The sequence below is a fragment of the Pollicipes pollicipes genome, unplaced genomic scaffold (assembly GCF_011947565.3).
Source record: "Pollicipes pollicipes isolate AB1234 unplaced genomic scaffold, Ppol_2.1 Scaffold_6052;HRSCAF=7182_pilon_pilon_pilon, whole genome shotgun sequence".
Classification (NCBI taxonomy): domain Eukaryota; kingdom Metazoa; phylum Arthropoda; class Thecostraca; order Pollicipedomorpha; family Pollicipedidae; genus Pollicipes; species Pollicipes pollicipes.
The window spans coordinates 21,915,183-21,940,536 of NW_023596805.1; the positions used below are offsets into that span (position 1 = coordinate 21,915,183).

General features: G+C 47.7%; 1 protein-coding gene across 1 annotated transcript in view; it reads right to left on the bottom strand.

Moving 5' to 3' along the window:
* LOC119104349 (carbohydrate sulfotransferase 3) overlaps window positions 1-16,809 on the bottom strand; it is a 39,550-nt gene extending 22,741 nt beyond the window's left edge. Inside the window, exons 1-2 of the mRNA XM_037228044.1 lie at window positions 16,738-16,809; window positions 3,765-3,942 (exon numbers count right to left, since the gene is read on the bottom strand). Of these exons, the coding sequence (XP_037083939.1) occupies window positions 3,765-3,873 (109 nt within the window). The 5' untranslated portion in view covers window positions 3,874-3,942; window positions 16,738-16,809. The remainder of the gene's footprint in view (window positions 1-3,764; window positions 3,943-16,737) is intronic.
* Window positions 16,810-25,354: the final 8,545 nt, after the last annotated feature.

The following is a 25,354-nucleotide window of genomic DNA, read 5'->3' on the forward strand; positions in this document are numbered from 1 at the left end:
AGGGGCCTGGAGGTAGACAGCGCGCCCGATGGGATGGTGGAGCTCCTCGGCAGACGACAAACGCCCAGCGTGACCCGTGTTTACGCCTTACGGTCTCCTCGGCCGGCACGCCCTTGAGACTCGGCCTGACCGGCCTGTCCGGCGACCTGATTCCTCGTCGCCTTTCCTATGAGCGTCGATGGCGGTATCTCTTTTCGTCCCAAACAGACCGTCCTCAAGCGCTTATAAGGTCCGGCGTACACCGCGTCGGATGAGAGCGGGCTGTGTCCTGTTCTCTCCCAAGGTGGGAACACCACGAATAGATCCCGCTACCACCGTGTGCAATCCGGCATCCCGGTAAGTCCTCACGGGTCACCTGGGTCACATCATGGCCTATGCCTCCGTATGCCGTCCTGTAACTGTGTAATTCATGCATACCCAACGGGGGATTTCTTTACGGAAATAACGTGATTTAACTGTTTATAAGTGTCAAGGTGTGGACATGGCATCATCTCCTTTTCAAAGATTTACATGCAGTTAACCACTCATCCAAAGAGTACTCATGGGGGCTGGACTAAAGCAGAAAACGAAAGAGATGACTCCCCAGCCAAACACCAACCAAGAGAAAATTAAAAACCATATGTGAAACATATGCTAAATATATGTAAAGGCTTATGTCACCCATTCACGAAATGATGTGCCATGCAGTGATGATGTAAGCTGCTAAGTGCATTTGCAATGAACATTATGTGTATAGGTGAGGCTACCAATAGCCTTATTGCTCGTTGAATAGCTACTAGAATGGAGCGATAGATGTATTGAATAACCGACTTGATTTGATTGCAATACATTGTCATCATACCATTGCATGAAGGTGATTCAATAGGAGAAATAAATGCATCCATCTCACATTTTCCTGGCTATTCTACGAAGAATACGGCTATTGGTGCCGTCAAGTAATATGGCTATTAGCTTTGCAATGATGGTTGTTATGCTAGCCATGATGGAGACACTCCAAACTATGTAAAGTTGAAGCCCACGGAAGGATGCCGAGCAAGATGATGGTTTGGATAGATGGTTAGGATAGATAGATAGGTTTGGACAGCGACTGTGGCATCTCGGATTCAGCTCATCAGTTACTGTGGCATCTCGGGTCCAGCTCATCAGCCGCTGTAGCACCTCAGATCCACCTTATCAGTCACTTTGGCATCTCGGATGGCTCATGAGCCTCTGTGGTATCTCGGACTCGGCTCATCAGCCACTGAGGCATCTCGGATCCATCTCATCAGCCACTGGGACATCTCGGATCCAGCTCATCAGCCACTGTAGCATCTCGGATCCATTTTCCTGCAGGCGGATGGCCACCTAAGCGGCGAGTTCTACAAACCAAGCACAGTGCATGATAGCGAAAAGTGTGCCCTGTTCTGAATGATCAATATGCAGAAAAGGATTATCGGTGATCTCGCGACGAGCCGCTACGCGAGCGCGACACTTGCTTTCTTTAAGGAGCTGGCCATGTCGTTCGCCAAGAAGATGAGGGTCACCTCAATATGCCAAAGCTGTTTCCAATATAGGACAGGTGGGTTAGTATGAGGCAAGATGTGTATAGAGGAAATCAGATGAACGCAATGGATCAACAGCTGATCGCCCTCATCCACTGGGCCATCCGATCCACGAGCCCAGGGACCCCAGGCGAACGGATGCGGCACCTCCCTGTGCGCGAGTGCCAAACTGATGCGCCGCCCCCCTCTCCGCGAGCGCCAAACTGATGCGGCACCTCCCTGCGCGCGAGGGCCAAACTGAAGCGGCACCTCCCTCCGCGCGAGCGCCAAGACAAACTGATGCGGCATCTCCCTCTGCGCGAGGGCCAAACTGATGCGGCACCCTCCTCTGCGCGGGCGCCAAACTGATGCGGCACCTCCCTGCGCGCGAGCGCCAAGGCAAACTGATGCGGCACCCTCCTCTGCGCGGGCGCCAAACTGAAGCGCCCCCCCCCCCCCCCTCTGCGCGAGCGCCAAGCTGACCGGTATAGTGGTCTGTCTGCTGTTCATTAAAAGAGCAAGATAATATCTAGCTCCAGCTTGAAAGTACTGTTTGCATTGTGCCTTTCTTTGAATTATGCACTAATCTGTACCATTTTCGATTTCATCTGGACTCAAGCAATCATCTGCTAATAACAGGCAGTCTGTTTCGTCGCGTCTGCGCCAGACACGCCCCGAACGTTTGACAATAGTTTTTAACAATTTCGGGTAAGATCTGTCATCATAAATGAGCGCAATGTTGGCTGGCTTTAAGCCAAAAACGATACTGCAACAACAACAAAGGCCTTACAGCCATGTTTTTAATTGTCTGGAGGCTTTTCTAGCTTACAATGGAAAATGAAAGCTGTATCATTGGGAACGAAATGAACTCTGACAACGTTTTGAAAGCTAATGAAAAATTTTGCACGGTTATCCTCTGAGAAGCGGGTAGAAGTGTTTATTTACATTTCTGTTGTTGCTAGCATCCCGTTAGGGCCCTCTTAGTTACCTGATGATGGGTGTCAAGACCCTCTTAATTACCTGATGATGGATGTTAGGACCCTCTTAGTTACCTGATGATGGATGTTAGGACCCCCTAGTTATCGGATGATGGATACTGGTTGGAAAATAATGCATTCCACAAAATGCCTAAACACGGGTCGAAACTGGTGACGCACCTCTGCGTCATGTGGGTTTGAAACTGGTGATGGACCGGTGGGTCATGGGGGTTTGAAACTGGTGATGCACCAATGCATCATCTGGGTTTAAAATTGGTGATGGACCACTGCGTCACGTGAGTTTGAAACCACCTGACCACTGCATCACTTGAGTTTGAAACAAACTGACCACTGCATCACGTGAGTTTGATGTCATAAATAAACCGTGGGTATGTCGGACTGTTTAAATCAAGAGTCAATGTGCTACGAAACGTATACCCGCCATGGGTTTTGCAAAACTCTGGTGATAAAGTCACTAAAAATGCTCGATGTTGCTTACTGATGTTCTTTCTCTGGCGCAGTTAAGCTGAACTGATATCACGAGACGCGCTAGGATGAGTACCTAATAAGATGATTATTGGATAGTAAATGAGACGTGTTGTCATCTAAAGAAAAGTAGCTCAAAACGAAAAGTTTCGGAAAAACTGTAAATATGAGGACGGCTAGACGTTGAAATTAATTACACTTACCTGTACTCAGAAACGTAATTGCACCGTTCGATGGCCTCGCAATCTATTCATGTGAACTACACCAAATATCGTTTTGTGTGCGTGTTTTAACCGTCTTCGGGATGATTGTGTACATTTGTCTATGATTAAGTGTTTTAACTTGCATTTGCGCACTCAGCTTGGCGCTATTCGTAATCCTCGCTCTGATCGGGAAAGACAATGTACTCCTTCCCCTAAGCTTTTCTTAAGATATCTCTCCGGTATTTCGTGAAATTGTATCCAAAAACCAGCTCAAGCCTTTCAGTCAGCGTCATGAAAAATAGCTATTCAGGACAACGGCCCGGAGAAAATAGAGCCGGTAGAAGCAGAAACGAATGTCATTGCTACGCAGTGAAGGCATCACTGTCATGGCGATGCGAAAAAATTTGGGAAGACGTATCGGTTTACAATAATCAGATCCGTCCTCAGTAAAGGCTGGCACTTAAAACAGGAGTGCTTCTTCAGAATACACACATAAATGGGTCGTCTTGACTGCCAACCCATCCTGAAAGACAAGATTAATGCCAACGAATTTGTAACTACAACAACTGAGTCCTTACCAAACTTTCTGATGTGCGGTTGCGGCCGGAGCACTTGAAAACAGCTGATGAGCAGCAACAATACACATGTACAGAAGAAAAGCTCCTTTGCTGTCCTTCGAGACGTCATGTTAAAGTCTTGCACTTCTTTGCTGCAAGTTGTAATCAAGCTTTAGGTTACAGAGTTGCCCAGGATCATCTGCAACGGGATAACGCAGAAGAAGTTGGTGGACATGCTGTTCGTGCATGCGGCCTGAGCTAACAAATCTTAGATGATTGAGTAATGCAAAGACGCAGTCAATGCATAACACTTTCATGGCACCTGAGCAGTAAATCTACATCTATTCAAACATTCAAGTTAAGGTAAGTGGCATATTTGCCCAATTTGGGCATTATGTTCTGCACAATGCTTCCTGCAGTATATTTAACAGGCTTATGGCGACAGCGCTGAGTGAATTTGTAACGAAACAAGGGATGCATCTCACTGTTTCTTTGACAATAGCCTTAACACGCGGCCGGGTGGGGGCAATTTGTTCCCCCCCCCCTCAAAGGTTCGTCCAGAATGGTTTACGAACGGCGCGGCAAAGCCGCGCCATATTTTGCCTAGCTGCAGACAACTGAAAACCAAGTCGCTTGGTATTAAAAATTTATATGTACCTTGTAAGGTCGCTGACTTACGGCAGGTTAAAGTCAGGTCATGGATTTTGCGAAGTCGAGATCTTGGCAATCGTTCATCCTGATGCAACAACTGGGTGTTAGACGAGACCATGCACCTCTGGGATACTATCTCAGGGAACACAACAATTGAAAGAGCAAATCCAATCGGCCTAAGGTCAGTTTTGAACTCTGGACCAAGGCCAAAGCCAATCTGTTTTAGTATTCCAGGGCTTGCTGTATGGGATAGTTTCTGGTGCCCATTGCAAACTTATTGATAACAGAAATTGCACCCTACGTCTTACATGGACTTTCCAAAGGTCAGAGCAGGTCAGTGACCTTAAATGACCCAGGGATCTCAATGTCTGGCCTGAATTAGCTCAGATACAGGTCAACACACCCTGTAATTTTGGTGTCACTAGCTTCCTTAGTTCCTAAGGTCTCAGGGAGCTAAACTGACTTCCCACCAAGCCTGCCACCCTGGCGCGTGTTAACTATCACATCTGGTTCTTTATTCACATGTATCTCATCAACATGATCACTTATAGCAGCCAGAAACCTATGTCGAACCTGACTATATTTAGCGCTGTGTCATTCCCACCAACGTGAAAAAACAGTGTTTACAACATTGGAGAACGTTTATCAGCTGCTCTGTCCCTCGCATTAACACGCGCCCGGGTGGCCGGCTAAATACCCTTCGCTCAGGTGGGGGAGGGGGGGTGGCAATTTTATCCCCTCCCACCCCTGAGATCCCGAGAACTAAGAGAGCTAGAGACACCAAAGTCACAGGGTGTATTTACCTGTACGGGTACTCACTTAAGTCAAAGTTTGAGATTCCTAGATCATGCCCTTCGGGTCAAGTAAGGTCAAATAAGGTCAACTGCTAGAATGTTCTCCAAAGCGCCCCCAGAACCTGGATAACTTTTTATAAGCAAAAGGTCACATGCCCAGTTACAGTCAATGACCTTGCTTGACCTTTTGAAGGTCATGATGACCAAAATCATGCAAGTGCGCTCTGAGTTTTGCGTTTGGAAAACTGACAAAGATTATGGTAGACAGTGTGTTTCTAAAAACAATATGTTGGCCTGGGCTATTTTAGGTAAGTGACCTAATATGATATCAAAGAAGTCCATGGAAGATGCATAATACGGTTCCTGTTATCAATAAATTCGAAATGAGCACCAGAAACTATCACTGTTGCCTCAGGAAGCATTCCAGAGATGTACGGCTTCGTCTAACACTCCGTTCTTGAATAATATGAAATGATTCCCTAGAAATTGACCGCTGAAACCATGGCTTGACTTTGACCTGCCATAGGTCAGCTACCTTACAAGGTACATATAATTTTTTACGCCAAACGACCTGCTATTCAATTGTCTACAGCGATGCAAAATTGGGCGTGGCTGCGCCGCGCCGTTTGGAAACCATTCTGGAAAAACCTTCGGGGGTCAACTTGACCCCCACCCGAGCGCGTGTCAACACGAGCCCGGGTGGCCGGCTAGATACCCTTCTCTCGGGTGGGGGTCAAATTGACCCCCTGAGATCTCGGGAACTAAAAAAGCTAGAGACACAAAATTTACAGGGTGTCTTGACCTATACGTGAAATCACTTCGGTTAAAGTTTGAGCTTCGTAACTTGTGATCTTCAGGTCAAATAAGGTAAAACAAGGTCAAATTCCAGGTTGGTCTCCAAAGTGCCCCCAGAACCTAGGCAACTGTTTCTAAGCAAAAGGTGACAATCCCATTTGAGGTCAGTGACCTTGTTTGACCAACTGAAGGTCGCGTTGACCGAAATCATACAATACAGCTCTGAGTTTTACATTTGAATAAGCAACACAGATTACGCTAGGCAGTATGCTCCCAAAACAAAACGTCGGCTCGGGTCATACTAGGTCAATGACTTGTTCTGACCTCCAAGAAGTCAATGGAAGATGTATAGTGCGGTTCCTGCTGTCATTAAATTTACTATGAGTACCACAAACTGTCGAATACATCAAGCCCTAGAGTAGTAAATCAGGTTGGTTTTGACCTTGGTCTGACCTTCGTACCCGACCAAGGTCAACGTAATTTGCTCATTCAATATTTGTGGTGCCTGAGAAAGCATCTCAGAGGTGTATGGCTTCGTCAAACAATCCGGTATTGTATCAGATTGGACGATCCCCTAGAAATTTCCTTTGCTGAAACCATGACCTGACTTTGATCTGCCATAGGTCAGAGACCTTACAAGGTACACCTAAATTTGTTATGTCAAGCGATTTTCTATGCAATTGCCCACAGCTATGCAAATCGTTGCGCGGCTACGCCACGTCATTCGGAAACCATTCTGGAAAACCTTCGGGGGGTCAGTTTGACCACCCTCCCCCGAGCGCGTGTTAAGATGAGCTGGCAAGGCATTTGAAATACGGCACTGCAGTGCATTACTCAGAAGAGTATGCTACCCTTATACATTCATGTCACATGCGGCCAAGCTTTGTCGCATAACAACTCTGACAAACACCCACTATCCGCTTTATAGAAGCTGGTTTTGTAACACGTGGAAAGTTCCTTCAATTTCAAACATTTGCGCGGCACTCTACGTCGTGTTTTACAGATAGCCATTTCTTTTCACAGCATACCAATCTGCTTTGATTCCCAAAGTTGCGCTTATCTTTATAAATGTTAGCAGGGTCTTCTTCATAGCTTGGACTGATGAAACGTTTACATGTGATAATCGCATGTGCAATAACGCTGTTATCACAAGGACTCACAAATCTTTTTGTTCAGCAATTAAAACCCTATCACTTCGATTCAGTCCATTTGCAGCCAAAGACCCTAGCAAATGCCTGCGTTATCAGTTGCATGGAATTTGTGCGGTGTCCTAATACCTTGATGACAAGTATCATGCCTTTAAACATGTTCTGAGAAGTCGCAGGCATGACTTTCAAGATGGAAACTGGAACGATCGCAATGTGTCGGATGACCTACGTCACATGAAAAAGAAACCTTCTGTCACTGATCTTCAGCACGTTCTTTCTGACCGCGCCCTACCTGAGGAACTGTGCCTTTATTCACCTGCCGGAACGCACGCCGCACAGCCGCCCGACTCTGCGGATCAACACCGAACCCCGACTCTGGCCCCGCGCGCCCGCCTCCGCCGACCAACACCGACCCCTACGCTGACCCCGCGCGCCCGCCTCCGCCGACTAACACCGATCCCCGATCCTGGCCCCGCGTGTCCACCTAAACACGACCCCCGACCCCGCGCGCCCTTTTCCGCCGACCAACACCGAACTCCGACCCTGGCCCCGCGTGCCCGCCTCCGCCGACCAACACCGCCTCCCGACCTCACGCGTCCGCCTCAACGACGACCTCCGAACCTAGCCCCGCGCGCCTGCCTGCGCCAACCAACACCGACCCCCGACCCTGGCCCCGCGCACCCACCTCCGCCAACCAACACAGCCTCCCGACCTCATGCGTCTGCCTCTGCTGGCCAACACCACCTCCCGACCGCGGGCGCCCGCCTCTGCCAACCAACACCGCCCCCCAACAGCAAGCGCCCGCCTCCGCCAACCCACATTTTGCATATGTTCAGCAATGACATGTTACTCACTCATGGCTGCATTTTCGGTTACGACACTATTATAAATGTGGTTTAGTTTTCAGCCTCATGCCCGTCATATTTAATGGTTCCTTAAGTCTCTGTACTAGTTAAGGCGAAGCGCAGTTCGTGATCGAAACGCCTATCCCATAATCTTCGCTATTGCTCTGCACTGAATCCTTACAACATCCCGTTAATTCGGAGTATGCTACAGGCACGCACGCACGCACGCACGCACCGGCCGTGAATGGGCTATTGCCTTTCATTGTTGGGACACTTTGAACTGCATCACCGTTAACACGAGTGTTTCCGTGACCATGCTTTCTTGGCTGGGAGCACCACACAGCCAATGAGGTCCTTGCTCACACGGCGCCTCCATGACGTCATACACGTCAGGGTGACCTACCTACGGGCGGCGCGTAATAGGTTGTACAAGTTCGCGTGCAACAAGCTCAGAAGCAATAGGATGTGCAGTTTTAAAAAGAACATGGCTGTGAACCGCACAACTTAACACGCGCCCGGGTGGCCGGTTGAATACCCTTCGCTCGGGTGGGGGGTCATTTTGACCCCCTCAGATCTTGGGAACAAAGAGAGCTAGAGACACTAAATGTACAGGGTGTGTTGACCTGTACGTGAATTCACTTAGTTCAAAGTTTGAGGTTCCTGGGCTATGACCTTTAGTTCATATAAGGTTCAAACAAGGTAAAGTTCCAGATTGGTCTCCAAAGGGCCACTAGAACCTAGGCAACTGTCCTAAGCAAAATTTATCACGCCCGTTTAAGGTCAGTGACCTTGTTTGACCTTTTAGAGGTCACGATGACCAAGATGATGCAAGACTGTTTTGAGTTTTGCATTTGGATAAGCGGCAAAGATTGCGCTAGGGAGTATGTTCCTAAAAACAAAATGTTGACCCGGGTCTTTTTAGGTCAGTAACCTATTCTGACCTATAAGAAGTCCATGGAAGGTATATAATACGGTTTCTGCTATCAATATATTCGAAATGAGCAATGGAAACCAGCTCATACAGCAAGCCCGACAGTAATAAGACAGGTTGGTTTTGACCTTGGTGTGACCTTCATGTCTGCCCCTATGTCACATCTATTTGTTTATTCAACTATTGTGTTGCCTAAGAAAGTATCTCAGAGATGTCTGGCTTCGTCTAACATTCCGTTGTTTGATCGGATTGAACGACTCTCCAAAACGTGCCTTTGCTTAAACCATGGTCTAACTTTGACATGCCATATGTCAGTAACCTTAACAGATACATCTAAGTCTTTGATGTCAGGCGATCTGCTATTTAATTTTCAACCGCCAAGCAAAATTTGGCGTAGCTGCGCCGCGCCGTTCGGAAACCATTCCGCAAAAACCTTTGCGGGGGTCCATTTGACCCCCACCCGAGCGCGTGTTTATCATCAACCATTAAATTCGGTGCGCCCCAAAGCCCACATTATCATCATCCCCAACTTCATCATGAAATGGGTGTCTCAATTCAAAATCCCATACAAATCGGAAACAGCCCCCTTGAGTCGCTCGCTATTTACCCCCGGCTGAGATGGCCTCCAGCCATTAGCGCCGGCCAAACTGAAAGTCAGATGAGGTCAAAAAGCATGGCCAACGAAGTGTGCAGTACAAATCAGTAAGGCTTCGTTTCCGCTGCAAAAGCATGTCGCTGACCCGGAGTTTCACGATCATATGGTGGAGTCAGGGCTTACACAACAAACGCTGCTGTACTTTTGCACGTCTGCCGTGTTTAAGCAACTTTCAAGCTGTCTTTCCTGTTCTCTGCTGACCCACACTCCGTGACGAGTGTTGCACTGAATGCTTTTGATGTTGATCAGTAATTTAAAAAAAACAAGATACAGCTCTCTTGCAAACACAAATGCAACGAACTAGTACGTTTTTGGTATCAAAAACAGCCATATCAAGACATAAACAACATAAAAGCCCCGGGATTTGGAGTAATTTCGGTACAGGAATCCTGGGACTGACACCCTTAGTGGTTACTTGACCTCTAGTTGAGCTACGCTGGTGACATTGGCGCACCGCCATCTTCCCATCCGCATATTGTCCAAGTGCAGGACAGGACAGGACAGCAGGACAGCCGGGGGGTCATACGCCCGGTGGTCGCCCATAAGGTTATGCGCCCATAAGGTTAGTTACCTGCACCTGTATTTGTACATGGGTGTGCGGTCACTTGGGCGTGCGAAATGAATGATAATTACTATCTTTTTCGGCGCCGTTAAGTCCTCGATTGCAGCGGAGCAACACATATGATTGCAGGTCGACGTGTGTGAATTTTGCAGGTGATTACTTTGCCGCTATTGCCGCTGTGGTCCAATGGGTTAGTGCGGCAAAATGTATACAAAAACCTCAAAGCTTGCCATCTGCAACAGCGGGCATGTGGTGTTGACCGCATAGCTTGCAAGTGGATCTTGTAAGGTAGCTTATGATCTTTTGTTTTGTGTACTGGTCAGTTGTATTAATGCGGCTAGTGATGGCCTTCTGATGGAGCAGACATCGCACTGAAATGGCGACTTTAGCCAAAATGTTGTCTTCTTCAACAGCGGCGTATGGGGTCATTCAGATCAATAGATTTACTACGAAGTGGATCTAGTGATATGATGTGATCAATATGTTAGCAAACTGTTGCTCTAAAAAATGTGATGATGGATTTAGTCCATCAAATCAGAGGTAAATCAACGTTAAGGCACAGAACCAACAAGAAAGGACTTATATGTCATGACCAAACACTTTTTTTGTAGTACTCCAGCATTTCACAGAGCTGCTTATGGTGCAGGGACCCGAAGAACCGCTGACCGGGCCGGATCTGACTCGATCGAGCCTGCGCCTTCTGTCATTGGACGCCATAAATGACGGCTAGCCAGGTCGAGACCGTCATCTTGATAAACACCATGGGCTCTCAATTGCGATACGTTATGGTGATGTATCGCGGGCAGATGTGCCGACATAATTGCGGGGCATGCAGGCGCAAATGACGAAATGCAGACGAGAAAGCTGATGTTTCGGTGGCACTGACACATATCGGGGTCAGCTACTCCAACAGGCTGCTCGCACCGCCTGCCCAGCTTGGCCAGGTCTGCTGGCCGGAGGCCGAAGGGTTTGGAAGTTGAGTGAGCAATGGCTCCTACAGTGCCTCACGAATGTAAAGTTGTAATGTAATGCTTCTCAGCCAGGCTGCGGTCACCTTTATTACTATGAGATTAATTAGTGAAATATACTATTGTTTATTTTTTAGATTTATTATATTATATGCTATACTATATATTATATTATATATTGTTGTTCATTGTTTATTTATATATTAAAATGCATTATTATTATAAAATTATTCATGGCTTTGGCCAGGACGCCTCTGTGAATCTGTCACCTGGTGAAAAGTCGGCTTTGGCGGTTTCACTCGGGTGAAAAAGGGTCGGCCCTCGGTGATGAAGCAAAAGAGTCGACCCTCACCGGGTGGTGGAACAGCAAACGTGTATGGGAGTATGGTATATCAAACAAGTTTGCAACACAGCGGATGGTGAAAAAGGCCTCTGTGCCTGGTACGCGGTACACAACACGTTGTAAACAGCACATCTGCCAAGCTTATTTTATTATATTATTATAAGTAAATTGGTGTCGCGCAAGATACGGGACGTGATTACCATCGCGTATCTAGGTCCACGTTGGATAACTATGCCGTGAAAGTTAGGGAGGCTGTCTCCGGCCAGCGGCAGGCTGGATGGTCATGAGGAGAATCGGCGCCTGTTGTTGAAAGACCCGGGAATTTTGCACGCGGGCGGAACGGGCTGAGGCGAGGCTAGGCTGAGGCCAAAATATATATATATATATATATATATATGTATATATATATACGCATATATGTGTGTGTGTGTGTGTGTGTGTGTGTGTGTGCGTGTGTGCACGCGTAAATATATGTATATATATATATATATATATATATATATATATATATATATATATATATATACATATATACATGCATATATCTACATCACGATCGTTCCAATATTGCACACGCAGCATGTCCATCTTTCATCCTACGAGAGACCATGTGGAGAGATGACCGTGCAGGATGCTCCTAATGTGTACAACTGCGAGTAAGAAACCTGGTTGAGATGGCACAGTAGCGAAACATGGTTGCTAAAGGTAGAGCACGCTTTCGTCAAAAACTACAACACCTGCGCGTGACAAAACTGTCCACACATCGCACTCGCATGGCAAGTGTGATGCGGATGACACTAAACCAAACCAACCAAAATGCAATAGTACATATCAACCAAACCAAAATGCAATGGTACGTATCGCTGCGCGCGACAACCAGGCCAAAATGGGCATCTCAAAGTTTCGACGATCGGCCTCCCCGTTCGCGAGGTTTCGAAGAGTGGACGAACGAATGAACGAAACGAAACGAAAAAACGAAAAAAACGAAATGAAAAAACGAGTGAGTGAATCTGGCGCTTCTAACTCACTTAGTTCCTGAGATCTCAGCGGGTCAAATTGATCCCCACCCGAGCGAAGGATATCTAACCGGCCACCCGAGTGTGATTTAAGTTTGAGAACCAGTTTTCCATCGTGGATTGCAAAGTATCGCATGCACCAAAGCGAAAGGTTCAAATGCTATATTTCGACATCCTCGACACGCATCCATTACACCAGAATGGACCAGGACGTGCCCTCGGGTCGCTACTTTCGCCGCACTGCCTCCGAAAAAGGTGTCAGGTCGTTTGTCCCAGCCCCCGCCGAAGTACGCTGGTAGCACAACCGCTCTAAAACGCACTTCTCCTACTAGCCCATAGGGTTTGCGTGTTAGTCTTGCTTTTTACAAAGCTTTAAACACAATTCTGTCTCGGCGATTTCGATGCACTGGACACCAAACAGGTTTTTTTTCGTTAAATTTTTTAGTGTTGATCCACTGACCTTTCTTGTGGTCTGGAGAAACCAAACTCTTGCGATGCACACGATCAGCGTGTTTATTTTGTTTTTCATTCAAGGCAATTTTTTACGCCACGCTGATAATTTCCGACTTTCAAAGCGTATGCGTTAGTATAGTATTAGTATATAGTAGTTAGTATATAGCAGTGGTATTAGTAGCTGAATCAGCGACGTGCAGGCTACGTAATCGCAAGATTGTGAGTTCGAAGCTGACCCGTTTCATAATTGTTCTACCAGTCCTTTGTGGAATATGCTGAATTGTTTGTTTACGGCCAATGCGTGCTGTCAGAGTGATGAAGTACGCAATTCAACGTGAGTTTTTTATATGAACGGAACATTCAGTTAACCTTTAATTACATTCACTATTGTTGCATCCGCGCCACGCTATCTTCAGTTACAGACTGTCGAATATTTTGTGTAAGCTTAAGTGTCAGTACTTAAACCGAAATAGGATACCTGCAACTTGTGCACTGAGCTTCATTCTACCCGGCATCTGTTCCCCCGGTTCGTTGTCTCGCCGAACCGCTGAGAAGTTGCATTTCCTAACAGTCCAAGCTCCCACCGAGTGAGAACCGAACTGATGAATTTTCCACCACCGGTCGCCACATTTCCCACCCCGGTTCACACCGTCAGCGCAGGTGCAGTCTGTGCTGCGCTGGCTGTCCAGTCTGGCGGGCGTGTCGCGGTGTGAACCGGGCTTTACAGGAAGCTTCCTTTTGTAATTGTCAGAAAAAAGTAGATCGTTGATCGCGAAATTAAACACGCATCTAAGATATCCAGCGGCTTTCCTATCCAACTTAAGTGTCTTACATGCCATCAGCACAGTGTCTACCAGGGGCGGCGGATAAGGAGAAGAGAGTAGGGCAGCTCCCCCCCCCCCCCCCCTCCGAACCCCGTAACCCCGGGGAACGTTTCACACTCACCCTATGTCGGTGAATTGAAAGAAACGAGATAAAATAATGTTTAATGGAGGTTCCGGATGGTCAACCAAGCTGTCGATTGTTAAGAATAAACTAATAAAAATGATATAATACCGGTGTGCAAACATCTGGCTGGAGCTTTAACTTGATGTCATCATCATGCCGCAGTGTGTTAGAGTTTCTCGCACCTCGGCATGATCCGCAGTTTCCAACACACCTTCATTCACCCACCACCCCGCCACACAGCAATCGTCGAGCTGTAGTCAACTGACTTCGCACATGGAAACCGAACATCCGAACATAAACCGCAACCCGACGCAGGCCGCTGCCCATGCATTCTGTGCTCGTTGATGCGTTCTGTGCGCACTGCTGCAGCCTTGCATCTAGCGAGGTTCGAGGGGCTAAAGAACTTTCCCAGTCAGGCTTCATTCCCCCGGCTTGATCACCACAGTCGCACGCTCCAAACCGGGTGTTACGCGGCTAAGAATAGGCCAAGAAGTTGTGTGTGTGTGTGTGTGTTGCGTGTTGTATCTATGTCGGCAATGCACTCGGTGAGCTTGCCGCCTGTTTCGTTGGTGAATATTCCGATGACTGTAGATTGTTTATGGCGTCCGTTGTGCGTGGCTATGATTTTAGCACAATGTTGCCATGTAGATGCCTGGGGGGGTGGGGGTGGTTCTGGCCCTATTTTGCAGCTGTGCACTGACCTCCAGCCTCACGGACGCTCCGTTTACTCCTCATATCACTTCCCCCACGACTTACACTAAAGTTCAAACCCTATGTATGTAGTATGACACTTGCCATTCTTAAGTCCTGCTTACCATTCATGTCATCGAGCCGAGGACTTTAGTTCAGAACTTCAGACTCCCGGTTTAGCAGTTAGATTTTTTTCAAATGCTTTCTGTGTTTAAAAAAAAAATGAATACGTGCACTTGGCGATTTACCGCCGCCAGTTCACTTCAGTTTTGAGTATGTTTAGCAACAGCATAGCGTACGTGCATTTGGAATTTTTGTACTTCAAGTCTTCCAAGGTGTTTTCATCAATTTCTTTACTTGCAGATATCAGTCTGCTCAAGTAATTATCTTCTGATATCGACATCGTTGTTTCCAAGCCTGGCAAAGGGAGGGTATAGTTGTCATGAACAGTCATACTTTCACAAAATGTGTTTCGTTACCAGTGACTGCTTTAAGGTGGTTGAGTCGCGAGAACCAATTTTGAAATATGTTGTGCTGGTACAGGATAGAATTGATGGATTTCTAAGCTGTTTATTTTCAATGACAAACTGTGTAAACAAAAAAAGGCATGGGGATTAGATTTCCACTTGGACTGACTCATGCAAAAATAATTACGTGCTTCCACTAAAGTACTGGCTATTCACGTCTCTCCTGACTTTCGGCCAGCGTTCTGTCGGCGATATAATGACAGCTGCTTTTTGTTTCTTCGGCATTGGTTTCATATTGAGCAACTTGCCACTACCATAACGTCCAGCATTGTAACATCAAGTTAACGAAGCGGGATGAAGAGGATGAGATTGGCTGTTTGCTCTCCCTTGATGTGTGAATTGGCAAGTAACAAGGGAAAGTTGAAACCGCCCTCTGTGTGCACAGTGCCATAATTTACTAGTCTTGCATTGAGCATTTTGCATTCAATCGTGACGCTTTTCAGCCGTGCGTTGAGAAAACGGCTATTTACGGAGCTTTCCGTTTAAGTTCCAGCTATAGCCCAATTTTTCCGAACTTGATCTGCTCAGATAATTATTTTAGTGACACGGCTTTTTACTAGCATTGCAAGTATTTTCCACTCTTCTGTCCCCAAGAATCATGCCAATAAATTATTTTATTGTTGGATCTTTCTCCAAATGAAAAGACAGGGTTCCCAAATGTGTTGTCTCCGCAGTCATCTATAGATATGTTAATGCCTCCTGGGGAGCATCATGCGGCTCTATCCTGCGCATCTTGCACTGCTGGGTGCTGCAGCATTTGGGAAGATCTGATCGTATCGGTAACATTCTTTCTAACCCAGACTCTCCACTTATCCGAGGCGTTCCAATTATTGTGACACTCCCTTTAACATTGTCATTTTGCATTTTAGGACTTTGCAGCAATCCTCTCGATCTCAGGATTTTAGAATCCCTTTGTATTCACCAAAAAATCCGTGGTCTAAAGACCGTGCAATTATGGAGTCTGCATATTTTTTGCAATTCATAAGGCAACCTTTTTCGAACGGAGTTTAAAAGACTTTTCATCGCGTGGTTTTGCATTTTTTTAAGCTGCCTTGTTTCCGCGCAGAGAAGTGGTGTGCTTGTGTTTGGTTGTGTTAACCAATACTATTGGTATGGGCGATATAGGTGATGTAACTTAGCGATGCATGATAGATGTATCCTTGAAACAAGCGTCACTGGACCTTCATGTCTTTGTTTCCTGATGACGATACTCAATACTGTATTGATGCGTTGAAGGATTACTTAAATGATGGTGGCTGATGTCCTGGCTATCAAGTTGTTATTGTTCCTATATCTATGCATATATATATATATATATATATATATATATATATATATATATATTTAAGATCTTGAGAAAAAGCAAGAGCTTATGAGGACGCATGATAATAAATACCACATAGACGCATGCATATCAAAACAAGCATGATATGTGGGACGCTATGATAATAGATGCCGCATAGTAAATGCATAAATATAGGCGTGATGCGGGGGGGGGCTATATCATAACAAATACCAGGGGACTGAAAGAAGTTATACCTTTTTGCAAGCGAGGGAAATACGAAGGGTGTGCATGGCAAGATCAGGTCATCCATCACGGAAGACTGCATGCAGTCAGCGACTCAGAAGCGCCACATGCACATGATCTGCATTAACTGAGTGGCTCACCTGTTCCGCTGACGACGACGGCGCGCGTACCATCCACGGCCAGCGCTGATGGAGCACTGCCATCGGCTGTGGGTCGGCCGAAGTAGTACAGTCAGGCAGAGATGATGCCAGATGCGGCGCAGGGGCAGTCCTGGGCGTGACGTGGGACCGTTATGTGGCTCTTCAATGCACCTCAGCGAGGGGGGGGGGGATTGTGTAGACGTCAGTCTGCGCACTGTGTGCTCGCCACCGGGGCGCTGTTTGGAATTCATGTGATGCATCCTCTGCACACCGGTTTCTGCGAATTTATTCAGCATCAACACATCAGAGACTGTTGCACGAATATTGAAGCGAGCCTGGGGCTGCTTTCATAACTGGTTTGCACGCTCACAGTGCCTACCCTCATCATGGTAAATGGGAGGCTGGTGTAGAACAAACGTCCGTCGATATGCAGGTGCAAATATTCTTCACAGGGAGTGCAAAAGAACATGGCTTCACATCTTAACACTCACCCGGGTAGGGGCCAATCCCCCCCCCCCGCTCCGGGATATTTGCACAATAATTTCTGAACGGGGCGGCCTGGCAGCGCCTAAATGTGCATAACTGTAGACAATAGCGGGTCTTTTGGTATAAAATGATTAGATATACCGTTTCAGGTGGCTGACCTATGGTGGATCAAGGTCAGGACGTGGCTGTCGGCAAAGGTAATTTCTCGAGAATTGTTCGATCTGATGTGACAACGGAGAGTTAGACGAATCCATGCATATATAATATAATTTGTTTACTTTTAGTATAGTATAATTTGTTTACTTTTAGTATAATACAACGTAGTTCACTTAAGAATTGGAGCAAATCTTACTGATCGGGAGCCAGGTATGACGGGTTGGCTCGGGTCAAAACCAATTTTTTTTGCATGGAGGGCTTGCTTTATGTGGTATTTATTGACGGTCATTTCACATTTATTGATTACAGGGACTGCAACAGACATCTTCCATACACTTCGTAAAGTCAGAAGTTATTCACGTAAATGGCTCACATAAACTTTTTGTTTTTAGGAATGTACGGCCTGGTGTTATTCTTGAAGCTTACTCCAATTACAATATTTAAACAATATGATGGGTTTTCGATCATCACGACTTGCTTACAGTCAAATAAGTAAGTTGACTGACCTCAAATCAACATCGATGACCCTTTGTTTTGACAGGTATCTTGGTTCAAAGCGGATACATGAGGTCAGAAGGCTATTTAGACGTCAATTTGACGTTTGATCTTTGGCCTTATTTGACCCAAGTGTCAAGGCACATGGACCTCAACTTTTGACAAAAGTGAGTTCACAAACAGACCAGCCACCCTGTGAATTTGGTGTCTTAGATCCTTTTCATTTTTTTTTTATCTAAGGGAGCTTAAACTCACATCTACCTGAGCGAAGAGTATTTGACCGGCCACTTGGGCGCGTGCGCAGCTTGAGGACACAAAACACAAAACTTCCGTGCTTTGAACAGATACGGTAGAAAACTATTCATGCATATGAGGTCAACAACAAAATCTCGCATTTAGAGCCGCCTCCAGCGATGGGATTGAGGGCAACTCATAGTATCTGGAGCCCAAAGGCTTAAGTTCTGAGCTTAATCTTAAAATTCTGAAATTGGCCCAGGCCTGAAATTGGCCCAGGCGGACCGTTTCGTTCCAAGAGTCCGCCTACAGATAACTGACCTAAAGCTTTAGCGTTTTAAGTAGTGGGTGCGGGCCCGTGCTCGGTGTCTGGACCAATGACCTTCGCTGTATATAACTCATATCGTGTCCTAGATAAAGTCACTGATCCGAAAAGCTTAAGGACGATCTTTGCCGAGCTATTCATTCTCGTGCTTCACCACCGAAATATACGCTACTTTCCATCACCAGATACGTGCCCAAAAGCAGGGCAATAATGTCACCCCAAGGCGCAGACTGACTGGCGGAATTGTGATATGTGTGGCGCAATGCGTGTGTGCGTTTGTGCAAATGCATTAACACGCGCTCGGGTGGGGACTAATTTGTCCCCCCCCCCCCTCCCCGAGGGTAATCCCATAATAATTTCAAAACAGCGCTCCGCGGCCGCACCAAGTTCTGCGTAGCTGCACACAGCTGAATAGCGAATCACTCAGCATCAAACATTTAGATGTACATTGTAAGGTCGCTGACCTGTGGCAGGTCAAAGTCAGGTCATGGATTCAGCAAAAGCAATTACTAGGAAATCGTTGAACCTGACACAACAACGGAGTGTTAGGCGAAGCCATACTTATCAGGGCCAGTGATAAAAAGTTTGTATTCTCCTTATGCCAAAAAGCCCTCCTGCAAATGGTTTTAGGGAGCATGGTGACTTAAGTCATAGGTCTGTCAGGTGTTTAAGCTTTTCAAGGCAATTAAAAAAGTTGTTTAAATTTCGTCATATAAGGGCCACCGTACAGTACAGCCCACCGCCATGGCACTTATCGTTATAATGTTTACCATCCTGCCTTTAAACACATCTGCTCCCCAATCAGAGGTGCTCGCAATGTTATTGTGCCATCGTTGCTGCACTGGCCCTGAGTCGGCATTGCCGGCCCTGCACAGCAGTGGCCGCCAGCATCACAACTTAACCACCTAGCACAGTGCTGGTCCTACATCTGGCCGAGTTGGGGACGGCCAGCTTTGGACCGCTACCGTCGCGATAGGTTCCCTGCGTCTGGGGCAGTCATGCTATGCACCCCAGCTATAGGCTGTTGCGTGTAGCCCATGACCGCATAGCACCTGTATAGCCCCCGTATATTCTCATATCTATCAAAATATGCATAGCACCGAGTACATTCTATAGGTATAAAAAAGATCATGTGTATTTCTTGTAATAACTTGCAGCACGTTTCACAGCACACCAGCTGCATCTTCAGGTTATACAATATGCATGAATATATATATATATATATATATATATATATATATATATTCATGCCGAGGAGTTAAATTCATCCGTTTTCTTTTTATGTTGAACTTATTTAACTGACGGGAATCATTAAGGTACCGGAAAATGCAATCTGGTATGCATTAAGAAGCCAATAAACAAATAAAGTCGAAGTCAAATGACACTATCCAATGGATCACGGACGCCCTACACCCTGCACGGGTTTGTTGGACCACGTTTGCGAGACGACTACAGTCAGCGACGCTGCCGGATTTTCTCGGGAGTTAACAGATATTGGGGGATGCATGGACTGGACGACAGCGTAGACTGAAGATCGAAACAGAGTCAAATGTTTGCATTGATGCGTCGTACCCTTGTCCGCAGGTGAAACTTCATCCATTTTCAGAATCTATCAGCGGAAATTATCGCGAATACCTTTGAGCATGCGCACGAACCGTCTAGGAGAAAGCACTCCGGTTACTGGTGTTACAGTCTCCATGGGCTGCGCGGTTAATGCCCGGCGGTAGTCAATGGGCTGGCGAAGACGACCACGTATCTGAAACTGCCGATTTGGAGTGCTTTATGGGATCAATCGGTGTACGTGTAGAAAATATTACTGGTCGTGAGTTTCTCCTGTGCGACATTTAGATTGATGCTCGTCACGGGTTATCAAGTACAGTGATACGCACCCACGACGCAATAACGTAATCGCCACTGCTCGTGTTGCCGTAACAAGTGATTGCGTTCAGTGAATCGACTTAGAAGATGCGCAGGTAGCTTCTTCTGATCAGAAGCTGAAGTTCCAACCCGAAGTTCCTGGGCACTGCCAATCTGACGAGACGGGTACAGGGTCCTCCTTGTCGATACGAAGACCCACGGAGGAATATATCGTACACCAGTCCCCTTCCATGATGCGACAGGTCCTCTGGCAAAAACGTCTGACAACAAATCAACACAGGGGCCGTTATTGATGGACAAGGATCCCTTACCAGCGCGTGCTGTTTGGTGATTGGTATCGAGACACTAATTCGGGTTATCAACTCGTCGTTGAAACTGTGAGGAGGGGCCTCCATTCCGCACCGGCGTTTCTGATCGACACAGGCGCTCTGTACTGTCTCGTTGTAGATGTGAGCCCTTGGATTGTCATTTCTAATATCACTTCTCAATGTCAAAAAGGCCCCGGCCACCGCAAAGAGCCTTTTGACATTCAAGGTTTCGTCCACGTCCCCATTCCGCAAATGTCCCCCTGGCCGCCCTGGGGCCCATCATCGACACAGGGTCCCTTGTTTGGCACTGTCGGTTCCTGACCAGTACAGAGGCTGCTCACTGTTCCAAGCCCCCTGATCGACGCTAGAGCCCTTCTGATTGATATTTGCAGGCTCGGCCTTGCCCCTGCATGCGTAGAGGATTATTTCTAGGACCCAATGACAAATCCTGGCAGGGAACCGACTATTCAGCACTGGTAGCTTCAGTCTGGTGACTGAAGAGAGGCCCTCACTGTCTTAGGCGGGCCCTGATCAGTGCATAAGGCCTCTGACTGACATTTGACATTTTGACATTTTAGTGTGCGGTCTTCCGGCTAGGGTCTCCTCATATAACCATTGGCCTGACTTTCGTATCCTAAAGTGGACCATTCACCACCGGCCACGAAGGCTCAAAGGGCTCATCGGGAATCCCGGGGTCTAAGGATCGCGGAGGGAGAGTGCCTTCGTGTCCAGTGCTTTCCATTTTTACGCGCCTAATGGTTGTACCCTTGAAATTTGGTTTCTCTTCAAAATAAAGATGCTGGGATTTTTGTGGTGTCCCCTGGAATTTCCTGGAAGAGAAGATCACGATGCCGCAAATGACGGCTTTTGATGCCCTGTAGCGAGAGGGGCCGATCCAAGAGTGCATCATGATGGAAAACAAAGAAATTGTGATGTCCAGAATTTTGATTCCTTTGAGAAAAAAGTTTTGTGGTCATTTCAACGGCCCGCTTGGTTTGGAACCTGCCGGAAAGAAATGTTATGCTGCCCTAACGTGAAGAGCTTGATGTCCTCTCGTTGACCGGGCCAATCCAGGATATTGTCAGTCGAAAGACATATCCATTGTGGTGTGTTGTATTGGTCCGGACTGCTGCTCACAACATGCCGGTGTAAATGGCCAGCCCCGGCCGAGTCGCCCACACACGGCCCGCCCACAGCCAGAACCCCGCTCAGCCTGCCACGGCGGCAGACGGCGGCTACCCGGTCAACACCGCACCCTCGGGCAGTGCATGGCGCCCTCGGCCAGTACATGGCGCCCTCTGGCGGCACATGGGTAGTACGTGACGCCTTCGGGCGGTACATGGCGTCCTCGGGCAGTGCACGACTCCCTCGGGCAGTACATGGTGCCCTCGGCCAGTACATGACGCCCTCGGCTAGTACATGGCGCGTTCATATACTGTATGCATTATGCAGCATATGGTACAGTATATCCCATACATCACTGAATGGTACATGACGCAATGGTAAAATGAGATAGCGAATGACCATGTCGAGCTACCGCACTCCTCCACAGCAGAATGTCTGCACCGGGCCATGACAGTCGATTGGTACCAGCCCGGTACACCACTGCGGGGTTCCTGGTGCGATCGGTGCGACACCGGTACCCCGACGGTAGCGTGCAGTCCGGCTACTTCTGCTGGCAAGATGATCCCGAGGTTGATGCTAGGTTGGTATAGGATGTAAGCAATAGAGACTCTGGCTGAACTATGGAAGACGCTACGTAAAGTTTGGTGACGGCGATGGGATTCGAACACGCGCGTGCATGAGTGAACATGAGCATGAGTCTACCAATATAAGTTTTGTGCCACGCAGGCTTCAGCCACAAAAATACCAACCACGCAGGCTCCTTCCCCAATGTGACGACCTCGCTCGTGCCGGGCCTTCGCGTGAGTCAGGCAAAAATAGCTTTTGTCAGTCTTACTTTAGCAACAGTATCATTAGAATAATATCTTTAGATAATCACGCATGGGATCGCAAAGACCTATTTTTCTAGCAAATGCCGGCCCATTCGATCCTGAAGTCCCAAGGTGACCCTGTATTGAACTAAATAAACGGAGGTGGTGAGTGAACGGGGGACCTCTTCAGCAGACACCATGTGAAGGACCGCGGCTCTGTCGCGCTGCCGGGCAGGGCGCTTCTTGCGAGGAACCCTCGCTCAATACCCGGGCACGACTTCCCACCTCCCCCCCCTCCCCTTCGGATCGGTGGTGGTATTTTAAGCTAGTCGCGATTGCCATCATATCCTTTTTGTTCACCGTACTCATGGTCTTTGCTAAAGCTCTAACTCTTGTTTCAGAAAATTTGTGTCTTGTTTTAACTTATTCTTCCTCCGCTTACTTATGTTTTGTAACTATATTCTGAAATGTTCCCTTCTTTCTTCCATCCTACGGATGCTTCTGCTAAGTCGCCCAGACACTTAACGGGGCTGTAAGTGGCCCCGGAAAATAGAGCGTACGTTGGAGGTACCACCGAGATCAGAAGGCTCAGCCCGAGTGGAGGACTCATTGCTAATTTGGATCCTGAGTGATATTAATGCGTCCAGAAATGACTTAACTGTTGATATTCAGGAACGTAGGAGAAACACCACTAACACATAGCCTTACCGTCCTCGGCTGATTGACGCTCCCCTTTCCACTTCAGAAACGCTATTACCTATTAAACAGTCGAGCCACATCAAAGTAAAGGCAAGTAACATGAAAACTCGTGGTGCATGGATGGTTGTTAGATCCCTTGCGCCACGCCAAACATTCGCTTTTAATGTCTTCAAAAGTAACAAATAGATGAGGTTCAGCAAAATAAGGAGGAAGTTTTGACCTCTTCTATGCTCTTGCCAAAATCCCAGCTGACTTTGTCTGGTTACGGCTGTTTGATCACTGCCTAATAAGGCTGCCCCAAAGTAAATTGTTCACACACGTGTTTTGACAAACGAGTAAAAACTATCCGGATTCCTGAGTATTTACCGCAGGCGCATTGATTCCTTTCGTAAAATTAATCCACAAAGTTATGTCGCAGGTGCATTTAGTGCAATATAAGTCTAGCGCCTGGCTACCTGCCTCTGTAACACTCCCCCGAATGATACCCTCCTGGTTTCGTGGGGATTGATGAGTAGAGTCATAGCGTAGGTTTCAAAAAAGTATTGACAACCCACTTTACTGCATCGGGTGGTAAATCGCACGGGTTTACGTATAGCCTAAACCATAGGCGTACTTGCGTCGTTAATTGCTAATTTTGGCGTTTTGTATAAGAGCCCTTTCGGCAAGAAATGGTCAATGCAGGCCCATTGGACGAATGAGAATGGATAACGGTAGGGCCAGACTACACGTGCATGGGGAGAGTCGACAGCCGCCGACCCTCAACTCGCGCAGGACGCATTGCGGGGTATGCATTGGAGGTCCGGTCGGCGTTCTCCAATGATCCCCTCGGTTTACACGTGGATGGTCTCGGATCAGCAAGGCGCTGCGGGGATGCATAATGAAACTATGCATGATGAACGAGTCGAGCGGTGACCGGAGGGCATTCTTTCACTAATAAATCATCCAGCAGGACACGCGAGAGCGCTGACGCGGTGCGCCACCATACGCTCATCCCGGCCGATGCAGACCACGTGTGTTCTGTTCCCGCCCTGACGTCACCTCGCTTTCGCTCTGCATTTCTGCCGCAGCCCACGCGGTGTACGGAATGGGCGCGGTGAGAGCCGTGCAAGGTGTAGCACAGACCCAGATCGGGACTATTAGCGCCACCTGTGAGATTACCTGAGAACTAGCGGTTCCGACCAGGGGTCTCCGATCTAAGCCATCGCGGCGTGTAAAACGACTTAATAAAGCGACCGCCCGACCACCCGGAGGCTGGAGCAAGCGTGTGGTTTGACGAACGAGGGACGCACGATCCTAAAATGAGAGGCGTAAGGCCAGTCCGTAACCGCGAGTTTTGCCTTCCACTGGGTGGAGGTGCCCTCCGCATGTAGTCGTGGGTATCATTCTGAATGGATGCGAGCGTAGTTTGGTACGACGTTCCTTACTCTTACCCACCCGATGTAACCAGGGGCGATGTTCTGAGCTGCGCACTCTCTCTCTCTCTCTCTCTCTCTCTCTCTCTCTCTCTCTCTCTCTCTCTCTCTCTCTCTCTCTCTCTCTCTCTCTCTCCTCTCTCTCTCTCTCTCTCTCTCTCTCTCTTCTCTCTCTCTCTCTCTCCTCTCTCTCTCTCTCTCTCTCTGCCGCCTGCAGCGATCAACAGGGGGCTAACTCACAGTAGATAACGTGGCCGAGAGTGAGCCGACGGGAACGCCGGCTGACGCCCGCGAACATTGAACGGCCCGGCATCAGGCTTGTGCCATCCTATGCCCTAGAAAATCACAGACGACAAACTATTTCCGGAGGCAGGTGCAACTGCTGCGTCGACTGGGCAAGAAAAGCATTCGCCTTTGAAGACGATCTAACGACCGAATCCAAATCTTACGTGTATTCGGTGTCCGCACCTGGGCACCGAACGCGTGTACCAGCTAGCGGAAGTGGGTAACGAAACGGCTGGAAAATTTGAGGGACAGCCTCCTCTCCCGGCCGTCCCCTCTCTTGTCCTCGCCGATCAGGTTATACCCGTGCCCATGAAGCTCTCGCAGAGACAGGGGCCGGACACTGCAATGAACTCCTCCCCGCCCCTCGAGGCAATCTAACGCAGTTTTGACTCATCCATACCCCGC